At 38.2% G+C, this 11,620-nt stretch overlaps 1 protein-coding gene across 1 annotated transcript; it reads right to left on the reverse strand.

Annotated features, from left to right (window-relative positions):
• Nucleotides 1–1,587: 1,587 nt before the first annotated feature.
• Nucleotides 1,588–11,055, reverse strand: bmp5 (bone morphogenetic protein 5). The gene is made up of 7 exons (XM_067522420.1): nt 10,087–11,055; nt 7,342–7,534; nt 4,031–4,179; nt 3,522–3,719; nt 2,914–2,990; nt 2,703–2,813; nt 1,588–2,586 (listed from the first exon to the last, which is right to left on the reverse strand). The coding sequence occupies exons 1-7, from the start codon at nt 10,577–10,579 to the stop codon at nt 2,437–2,439; spliced, it is 1,371 nt and encodes a 456-aa protein (XP_067378521.1). The 5' UTR covers nt 10,580–11,055; the 3' UTR covers nt 1,588–2,436.
• Nucleotides 11,056–11,620: the final 565 nt, after the last annotated feature.

Below are 11,620 nucleotides of genomic sequence, written 5' to 3' on the forward strand. Positions count from 1 at the left end.
ATATGACAGATGACCAGGCCCTGCCTGCTAAGAGCTTCAAGATGATCTCTCCTTACTAAATATAGGCTCACGCTACATTAGCTTAAAATAAAGTGTTTCTAACAGATGCTCAAATGGAAAGGAACTGTTTACTCAATCCAGTTGAGAGAATAAATGTGTTTGTGGTAGAAAAAAAAGTAATATCACCACCTGGAAATACCTGACATTATGGAACTGTTTATGTAAAGCCACGGTATGTTGTGACATATACTATAAACCTAACAGCATGACGGATGAATAATTCAAAAGAAACTCTTCATGAAAAGTAAACTGTCGTGGGTTGTGACCTTTTTCTAGCTTGTTTCAGAAGTGGCTGATCTAATGATCTGACGAATGTCAAGGCACCTCTGACTCACTGCATGCTGTTTTTGAACACGGGGCCAATGTATTAATCTGCCCTGACTATGGCAGTTGTTCCGTTTTCTTTTATGTGGTCAGGAGGCTGCTGTTGAGAGGGCTGCGTAGGTTTCGAGAACTTAAATAGGAGCTCATTCATAGCAGCTCCTGTGTTACAGAAGAGGAAGAAATGTAGCTGAATTGGAAAAAATCCATGAAATTAAACAGTAGATGGGATTGTGAAGTGCTAGGAGTAATCATGCCAGGCAACAGGCCGCAGGAATGCAAATCACCCCTCAAGCCAAGAGTTAAGTTAGCAGGTGGCCTCTTCTATTCACTGAATGTCAACACTCCTTTGCGATGGAGCCCACGTAACATCTGGGCAGGCCCGCCACTGCTTTTAATTAAGTGAAATACAGTCACTCAATGTTCTGCCATGTCAGAGAAAAAAAAAGATGTTATAAAAGTGGAAGGGTGGGGGTAGAAAAGTGCAACAGTACATATCCTGTGTTCACTGAAGGTCAACACAGTTGTGTAAATAAATATTAATCCTTAACCTAATCCCTACATTTCCAAGACCATTGAAAATCCCTGCGTAACTAGAGTACTTCTCTGGAAATAGCATTTTCTCTCACACATTTCACGAAGCTCTGCTTATCCTGAATGAGGAAGAAATGCAACAACACATGTGCTCTGTTTAGTTTATGGTCTCCTCTCTGCATCCAGCAGTGAATCTTACCTCTGAGCAGAGTGTACACAATGCAAGCAAGTAGAGGTGCACCACACACATTACATAAATCATGTGATAGATGTTATCTGTCGCCCATAATCTGGAAGGGGTTACTCACAAAATGCTAGACTTTTCTATACTGCAATCCTTGGGGCTGGCTTTGGAGGTCACAGAATGGGTTTACTTTTACCACTAGACCACTAGCATTACCACTCCCCAGAAGCATTTCAACAGGCTCTGTGGGTGGACCCTGAGTTTGTATCATACTTGTCAACATTTATAAATCTGAGACGGTAGTCCGGCAACCTTGTGTAAAACATCCACAGAACCACAAACAGAAATACAAAAGGACCAGTTGATTTTTAAAAGAGCTCAATGACTTGCAGCTGGAGGAGGGGAAAAAGTTCCAAGATTACTTTTCATCATATACTTTAGGATGATGAATGGAGCAAGAAAAACTGTAAAGGCAAAGCAAACGGTGGGCGATTTCAAGTGGTACTTTTATTAAAATACACAACACTCTACATTAAGATATACTTTCCCCAAACGTAAACTAGAATTAGTGTGGAGCAAAAGAATTTGCAGCTATGACACAGAGGAACAAGTGTTTATGGAGGAGAAGATATACATAAAGTTGTAAAAAATGAACTCATTTGTAAAGCATTCATAAATGAACAGTCAAAATAATACGAATTTCGTTCCACACTCACAAAATTCCCTTCTGAGGAATAGGAGGAAAAGCACTCGTATATATAAGACAAAAAACCTGGCATAGAAAAAGGTTAAACAGTATTAGTGCTGAAAGACTGTGACAGCTTGAAAATAGCTTTACACAGTTGGTTTATATTAGCAAACACTTTTTTCCCCAGTGATCGAGTTTGATTTAACATATGTTAATCAAATGAATTTGTAATGCTGCATTTTGTGAAATTATTCTGTGTAGCAGTCAGAATACATACTGACCTCCAAGTATAATCAGAGATCGTTATAAAACATTTTATATTAAAAAAGGGTAGATAGGCAGGAGGGGAAGCAACTTTATGTATCTTGATGACTCCAGTGAAAAGTTTAGCCATAAAAATTATCATACAGACATAGCTAACAGTAAGTATACAGTATGCCAATTGACTTAAGAGATAATGGAAGTAAAATCAACATTTTGTTCAAATCATTTAAATATCACAATATTCAGTGCTATGTAAAAGAAACAAAAATAAATTAGGTAATAAAACTTTATATACATAATACTGTACATCACATCACACCTGCAGCAGATATGTTTTCCAGCGATTCCCATACCAGATAGCTTAAATTAAAGTGAGGCCTTTTTACTAATGGCAACCACAAGACCTAACCACCATATTTCTATATTTCTTAAGGATAACATTTGAGCTATCATCAAAGTAAAGTACTGATATTGCGTTCAGCTTGGTTGGGGCACAGCATGGCTTTGGCACATTATCAGGAAACATTAAATGGACCTGTAAATGGGAGCATAAAGTAGGTTTAGACGAGACGGAACAATGAGTTTCAAAAGAAGTACACAATGGTAGGTTACTGAAACACACATGCAGAGTATGACCTGGAGATTACTTACTAGGGTTTGTACAATTGCATGATTTGTTGCGTTCATGTGTGCGTTAAGTGGAAACGAGCATTCACCATCACAGTAAAAAGCAGCATAGCCCTCAGGTGCGATGATCCAGTCCTTGGCAAAAAGAAGATCATTAGCTTCCTTTATTTTTAAACTTTTTATAATCTGAATAAAAAGATGTGTTATTTATTGTGTTATGATCATTTTGTCTTACCTGCCACCCCAAATCTCGAAAGCTGACATAAAGCTCATGTTTCTTACAAGCTTGTTTCTGTTCACTGGTGTTATAATCTGAAAAATAGATTACTTATTATGACAGAAAATAAGACTCCTTTATGTCTGTGCCTCCTGCAGGATGATTAATAAAACATTATAGAAGTCGATAAAACACTAACACAATACATGCAATAAATCATGTACAAGACCAATATGCATTCATTAAACCCAAAAGCACAGAGCCCTGTTAATCCGTACATTAAAATGTTACTTGACAATATTGTCCAGAAATGTTTAATGATTAACAGTAAATATACCAGATTTATTAGACTAACAGATAGTAAGGAGCTGAAACTGTAAAGTTGCATTATATAATCATTAATCAATACACTAACAATTTAAAACATGCAGATAAAAGTAATTATAGTTTAATCCAAAGTGCTTTGATTTTTTATTCTCTTCCAGAGAAAACAGACGAACATTGATAAATCAATGTCTACGTCTTTACCAGGACAAAATAATGTGTTTAAAATGTCTAATTAAGAAACCTGACGTATCGGATCAATCTTAACTACTTAACTACGTCTTCACTAAAAGCAGTCCTACCTCCAGTTTTTGGTGCCCTAGATGATTCTTGTTGATTAGTAGATTTATTACGATTGTGGTTCTTTTTTTTTCCTCCAGCAGCTCTGACTGAGCGAAGCAACACTCCACTGGCCTTGAAGAAAGCAACCAGGAACGGCTGTTTGGACTGGGGCCCATTCCTCCCAATGATTCCAGCAGATTTTATGTTGATACTTCTTCCTTTAAAAAAGAGCAGTTAAATAAAACTTTCAAAACACACGTAAAGAAAAATGGTATGCTTTAACATTTTATGGTTGATTTTGAGGTGAGCATCACTACAAATAAACAGACTGGGTCAAGCCATTCATTATTATTTGTGAATTTATGGCTGTTAATGAATAATCACTCAGACTGATTCCAGTTTGTCATTTGTCCTAAAGTGAAAAATATTTTAGCAAATGTGCTCTTTGCAAAGATAAACTTCCCAAAGAGTGTAAAATAAATATTGGCAGTTTCTAAGTAAAAAAAACAAAGAATTATATTTCAGTTACCATCTATGGTCTCCACGCAAAGCTGCAGACCCAAGTTCTGCTGTGGGTTCATCACCCAGTGGTTACTGGTGGCTGTGATGTCAAACACTAGCCAGCCCCCATCGGATGCCTGGACCATTTTGGAGTCAAGCAAGAACGTCTCTGCATCTCTGAAGGCAAGAGAAAGTAATGAAATAAACATCTGTATTAAATAAATACACACTCAGAGGGGAACTGCATAGAGTATGAGAACGAACAAAAACATACAATATTCCTCTGGCTAATTAAAATATATAACAATCCACTAAAAATAAATGTCAGTTTTAGTGTTTGTGATTGTGCTGCTTTTTTTTAACTATTGCTTTTGTGTTTTAGGCGATTAAATATGTGAAATGAATGTTGTCACATTAGTAAACAAGACATCAATGCCTGTTACATTGTGGTAAGCCATAGTATGCTTTAAAGAGGCAAAATAAAAGAAAACATATGCCACTTTGAGGACATTTGAAGTGAATCATAAACTGGTTAGACTGGATTAGATAAATGCAGTATCACTGACTAATAGATGCTTTAGCACAAACTCTGTAGAAACCAAAATGTAGGTGGATTTGATTAGTTTCCTCATCTTTTTATCCTTTAAAGCCAAATATCTGTCTCTTAAATAGGCTCTCAATATTGAAAGTTGGTAATTGAAGGATAACATTTATTGGTTATTTTTTTATGCACGCTTTGTGCTGGAGCCAAAAACGAAATGAGTGCCACTATTGTTGAAGAAGCTGTGATTGTAATAAAGTGCAGAGGTGGGTGGTAAGACTTGTGCCAAGATTTCAGTTATGTGATGGGCAAAACATTTCAGATGTTATGAATCATGTATATCAGTCATTGTGTATTTTTACCATGAGCCTGACATAAGGTATCAATCAACCCTAAGTTGAAAAAGCCCTGCCTCATAGTTTGCATTGGATTTCTTTCAAATGGCAGATCAGATAGGGCAGTGACTGTTCAGTTTTTGTGGTTGTATGGTTACAGTATATTGTCAGAGAGAACCAAGATTTTCCATGTGGTCTTAAAAGGTCAGGAACAATTTGGGTGTTTATTACTAGTTTAATAAAACTGTACTTCATGACGACCTCCACACAAGGATAATCGTTATGAGTGACTAACTGCTGAACATTCCCTGAAATGTACAGCATTAAGTCCTATAATAATTTACTTTGTGGAGGTAAGAATTTAGTATTCCCACAGCCAGATGCTAGAGGAAAAATGTTTATTCTGCCTATTAATCTGAGATTTCTGCTACTTTTACACAGAGAGGATTAGTGAGCATACAAAACGGATAGATTCTTCTTCTTAGACCTTTAGTAATTTAGGTTCAGGAGAAAGGTTATGTCAGGGTGTAGTGTGGTGACCTTTAAAGTGAGTTTCTAACCACTAGCTCTGTGGAGATGAAGCAGAGGTTCAGGTGATCAAGGATGAGGGTTTTGCTTGTTTTTGCTAATATGGATTTCAAATTTACAATAGGCCATGCAAATGTTTTAAAAGAAAGCAACAACATGCAACAGCAGTAACCATTGTCCTGTTCGGGATATGACGGTGCCTATCTCAATGAGCAAGAGGCAGGGTACAACCTGGACAGGTCACCAGTCTATCTCAAGGCCAACACAGAGAGACATACAGAGACAAACAAACATCCACACTCACATTCACACCTATGGGCAGTTTAGATTCACCAATTACCGAACATGAATGTCTTTGCACTAAGGAAGGAAATGGGAGTACACAGAGGAAACACGAGTAGAATATTTAAAATCCACACAGAAAGGCCACAGCCAGCCAGGGATTCAAACCGGGGACCTGCTTGAAGGGAAGCAGCAGCGGTAACAATTCTACCACTGTGCTGTATATCTCATACATAAAATAGTAGTGAGTAAAAGCTGACTCTTTCATGATATTGCCAGAAAGTGAGGGAAGTGAGTGCAACTTTTAAAGCTTGAATTCACTACTGAAACAGAACTAAACCATAATTTGTTTGTACAGGCGGATAGTTTGTAGCAATCATTATGCTTTTTTAAGTTAAGAAAACTTCAACTATTTCAAAATTACATATTCCAATAATGTGTTATTTTCCAAGATTTCTTTTTAATTTCTTATAACTGAAACACACTGTTCCTTGTAAAAATGTATGTGAAAATTTAAACTGAGCAGTGTTGCCTTTAAGGATGGTGGAGTCCATTGACTTAGACCCTTTCAAAGCCCAGGAGAGCCATATCTCTCCTTCAATCACCCACACACATTTCTGGCAAGCAAATGTGGGCCCACTTTTAAGTACACCCTTGTGTATTCAGCTATGTCATGGTTTAAACTTCCGCGATATTGTTAAGACAGGCAGGTGGTGGGCATAACACTGATCATGGGAGCACCCGGGGGAGGCAACCCCCCCATTATGGGCCCTCATGGTTGCATTTGGGAAGCAGACAGCTCGGCAGGCAACACAAGACGAGTGATAACTGATGGACCTTCCAAGCTTCACAAGTGGCCAACTTGCTAATGGAGTTGTCTTTATCCAAGAACTATATTTGTAAGGCAGACATGGTGTGAATGAAGGAGAACAGAGATAGAAGGACATTCTAAGCAAGTGGAAATTTTCAACTGTACAGAACAATAGCTGTTGCATATGATTCCCCCTTTTTTTAATCAGGTGACTTCATAGGACCAAAGTACAGCTGAAGTCACAGCTTTATTTCTTTTATTTACATCAATTTTCAGATGCAACAGGATGATGTTTGGTGCTTTCAAAGAACAAACTTGATGTGTGACATCTCTGCATGATAAAATGACACCAAATTAATTTCCTGTCAGTTGTCAAAAATCAGCCTTTGTTGACCCTCAATGCATTATGTCCCAAAGGACTTTTAAATTAGAGTTGCAAGAAGTACTGAGATATTTAAAGCATTGCTATAAAAATACTCACTGAGCTCATAATTTGACTGGTGTAAGAGAAATATTTTTAAAAATGTATTTAAAATTCCCAAAAGTAAATGCATTCATTGGGCTACACAGTGCCCCCTGTGAGTGATACTGCACATTATATTACAGTAATATAATTACTGGTTAGACTACAGGATTTCATTCTTTCATGTGGTTCAGTTAGAGAACATTTCTTGTGTATTACAGCATATTTTGTTGGTAGTTTTGAAACTTAATTTGCAAAAAATGTATCAACTCCATCTGTAAAGTACTGTAGAGTACTGTACTTCATGCAGACTACAATACTTGAGCAAATGTACTTAACCGCAGTCCACCACTGCCTATTTGGTTGATTTTGTACTTACTTGTTTTGATATTCCTTGATGACTTGATATATAGTAACCTTCAGAGTGATATTGTCATAGCGGGTATGGCTGCGGTCCTTATGAATCCGAAACTCTGCAGCAGTCACTGCCTCTCCGTCCGGGATCTGAGTCAGATCAAAACGAAACTCCTTGTAGTGTCTTCGTTGGTGTGAAAAATCTTTATCTTTCTCCACTAGGAAAGAAAATAATTTATGGTTAAATCCATTTTTACCGGCAGCAAACCTTCCACTGATCAGAAAATATGGCTTCACATCCTGAACCCCCTGCGCATGTTGCTCTAAAGAAAAAATATACCGGCATTAACACACAGAAAAAGAGTAATTTATCACATCTTCTTTTACATTCCAGGTTCAATCCAAACATTTTGACTACCAACAAAAGCACTTTCCAGTTCATTAAATCAGTCAACTGAATACAGGTAGCAGTTCCCAGACAGGACCTCTACTGTGTGCCTCACTGCATTCTCTGGCCATGATGAATGGGCTGTCAGTTAAGAAAAACAGGCTGATTTCAATTAAAGACACTTTTTTCAGCTCCTCAAGTGAGAGAAAAGACCATAAAGGACATCATGTGAGCATGGACTTCATTTCTGACCTTATACTGACCTCCTGTAGGATTTAACCCTCACAAATAATATTACTCCTTACAATAATATAACAAGTATTGTATGTATGTAAGTGTATATATATATATATATATATATATATATATATATATATATGACCGCAGTCCACCACTGCCTATATGAAAGTAAAACTAATAAAACATATGATTATTTTATATTTTTACTCGATTGAAATGTAAACAGTTATGCACTGCTTGACTATTTAATGCGAAGCCCCTTAATAAAATGACTTCAACAACGACATCAAGGAGCCTCAGTGCATTAGCTTTGTCAACGTGCTTACTAAAGATACTTTGATGATACCACTGTCACTGACACCCCTGCCTGGTGGCAGAAAAGAGGCATGTGGTCGAGGTCAGTACACTGTCTGACATCTGTGGTAATATCATCTAGTGCATTTCTCTTATACTTCGTCGAGTGAGAACGCCTGCGGTTACTTAGCACAAACAGGTCAGAGGACAGGTCTGACTTTTACCCACTGTGCATGTTGCAGTATATTACTGTAGACACAGACAGTAATCTGAAGCAGAAGTGCCACTGAAAGCACAGAGCATTTAACTTTAAAATAGCTAGAGTTTCAATAACCACTTCCGGGCAAAAGTAAGCCATGTCCATTATTGTTTCGCTACATATTAATTGTATTCGGCACCGTCTACCACCAGGAGGGATCCATGTTTCAGTAATAAATATGATAAATAATTGGTGATTTTTACTTTGCATCTTTACCTTAGGTATGTATTGGGATTTTCTATTATAGCTGCTAAAATATCCTATTATTTATATGTTGAAATTTCATACGCAGATGTTCTAAAACAGTTGAGGTCAGGAGCTATATTTGAGTCTACTGTAATACAGACAGAGGCCCATTGAACACTTCCCTGACAGTCCCCAGAACGACAGCAGAGCTTTCATGGCTGACAGTGTACATGCCCTACTATAGTGGTAAGTGGAAACAGATGGGCTCAGGCCAAGGTGAGGGATTATACTTCCACAAAACTTTGCACAAATTCATTTTCACATGTTTTTCTTTATATTTAAGAAAATAAAATCCTCAACAATACAGTTCTGAGATAATAGAAATGTTATTTTTATAGTGTGTTAGAATTTAGTGTATGATTATGCAATGCTGAATCATTCCACTAAAGCAATTTTCATTGTGCTATACAATGCTTATTACTACATTGTAAAATCTTATAAGACTTCAGACGTCATAAACACGAAGAATAGGGCTACTGCTTTCTCTTAGTGACACAACTGCAATTTATACAGGCATCAGTCACTATCATTCCCCTTTTAAGTACAGGAAATAATTTAGACCAATTTTCTCAAGGTCAGACAGTCATCTGATAAGTTGCTCTGAAATGTAGGGGTAAGGCTCACGGCTACTGAACAAACGCCATCATTATACATATCAGTTGCTTTAAAAAAAAAAAAAAAAAAAAGCAGCACAAATCGGTGAGGTCAAACTGTTGGCCTTAATTCTGTTTAATACAAAATATTTCACGAAAGTAGCTGAACACCTCAGACGCCAGATGACTCGTGTGTAAATGCTGTGATCACAGATAGATGTATGAATACAAAAAAAACCCAAACTATCATATATGTAATACTGGGTGAAAGGAAGTGAGCTACATTTAGCACATGGTCATGAAGCTCAGCAATCTTTGTAAAATTTTACAATATGGTTTAGGTTATTTAACATAATCTATGTGCCAAATCAGTTTAAAAAATAGACTAAATATCCACACAACGGGCAGTAAATAGTATTAATTACTTGATATAGGTCTGACTCTTCGAAGAGAAGGATGGAGGCTGGATAATTGCATCTAATTTACAATATACAGTATACGGTTTGTCACCGAGTTGCTTACTGATAAAAGAAACGGCAGGCATAATTATTACAGATAATAACTGTTTGAATATTTTTTCAGGGAGAATGTGAATGGGAAACATGAGTTAACGTGAGTTTTTTTCCCTTTAGATGCATTATTATAAATATTATTGAAATGATACTGGCATATACCGATGATTAATTAATTACCTCATTCAATTTGAATGAATACCACCTGTTATTAATTAGTCGTTTCAGTGTCACTTACCTAAATTGACAAAACTCATAACCATGTCTGCGTCATTCAGAAAGTTGGTGTCGTGCGCTGTGGTGATTGCGGGGCTGTGGCCCAAGAGCGGGGCCGCTCGGTAAGCCTGTGGCACTCGCGAGTACCCGGTATGCTGGGGGCTGTAGTAACCTTTCCTATTGTGCCCTGGAGCCTTGGCACTGAAGCTCTTCACTGCGCCCTGCTGCACCCCCTCCTCCTCCTCCACGGCCATTGCGTTGTACAGGTCGAGCATGAACAGCGGCGCGGAGGACGCCTGCTTCCCGGGAGAGAAGGGCCTCGGACGGTGAGGCAGACCCAGGATGGAGAGGATCTCTCTCTGGATCTCCCTGCGTTCGTGATTGCGCAACCTCCTGTAGATAAAACTGGAGTGCACATGGTTGTCACTTAACCCGCATTGAGCGCAGGACAGAAAGCTTAAACAGCTCCACGCAAGTCCGAGCACTGCACGGTTCAAAGGTGTAAGCGCTGTCATCTTGACAAATTGCTCACTTTAGGGAGTGAAGTTGACCTACATCGCACTGTGTAAGAAAAAGACGATTTCTATCACTGGCAATGTGGAATCATAGACTTCCCATAGTAGTCAGAGGCACCACAACTTCCTCGGTAGTAAGTGAGGATCTTTCGCACTCAGCCTGTCTAAGAAGATCAGCTTGCAGCCAAAGTCGCCGCTCCTCTCCTGTGTGCGGGCTCCTCCAGCACTAGGCTGTTTACTCCTTCAGGGTCCATCCAAAGTCAAGCCAAGTATTTATGGAGTTGTGACCCCGTCCCTCACCTTACTCCTCAGTGATGCAAAAACGTGTAGTTACGCCCATAGCGTCGAGGGATAACTCGCAATTTCCAATGGATGAAATGTGTTGAACTGTGTCAAAAATGAACTGAGAGCAGCCTTCGACTCATATTCCGTTTTTCGCTGAAAGAGAGTCTAGTGGGACTAGTTGCCCTCTGAGTCCGTCCCACACTCAACTTTTTTTTTCTTTTTTTTTGTTGTTGTTTTTTTTGCATCCACCTCTAGCGGCCACAATAAAACTTCGGCCACGTCCCATGATGAATGTGGCGGCTGGGAGTGTAAAAGGAGACACTTGAAACCCGAGAACCCGTCTTAACTAGTGAGAGAATAATAACAGCCTTAAATCACCTCACGTTATTCAAGTCGTGTTTATAGGAGAGGACTCCACCTGCATCTAACAACAGCAAGGATCCCCTTTTATTCTGGTCTTACACACGATCCAATGGGATTGTTTTTTGTTTGTTTGTTTTTGTTTTTATAATTTATAATTACTGCATTGTATCCATACTTTTCAAAAAGAAAAAGATAAGGGAAGAGGTAAAAAGATAGATAATGATAGAGCAATATTTGCATTAAAACTATAGAGTAACTGCAGGTCTATATGCCATATGATTTCATCTCATCTATATTTAAGAGCAAAAGTGGACTTGGACTAGAAAACCCTAAATGCCATAAAAGATCCTTAGCGCAGCATTCTCAGAGGAGCATTAAGCAAATATATAGTAA

This window comes from Channa argus, chromosome 1 (assembly GCF_033026475.1).
Source record: "Channa argus isolate prfri chromosome 1, Channa argus male v1.0, whole genome shotgun sequence".
Classification (NCBI taxonomy): domain Eukaryota; kingdom Metazoa; phylum Chordata; class Actinopteri; order Anabantiformes; family Channidae; genus Channa; species Channa argus.

Excerpts from the sequence above, each read along its gene's own strand:
- bmp5 (XM_067522420.1), bottom strand. The coding sequence starts at position 10,579 with ATGACAGCGCTTACACCTTTGAACCGTGCAGTGCTCGGACTTGCGTGG. Across the intron at positions 4,180-7,341 it reads ATCAAGGAATATCAAAACAA|AGATGCAGAGACGTTCTTGC; the intron begins GTAAGTACAAAA and ends TCTTGCCTTCAG. Across the intron at positions 3,720-4,030 it reads TTGCGTGGAGACCATAGATG|GAAGAAGTATCAACATAAAA; the intron begins GTAACTGAAATA and ends TCTTTTTTAAAG.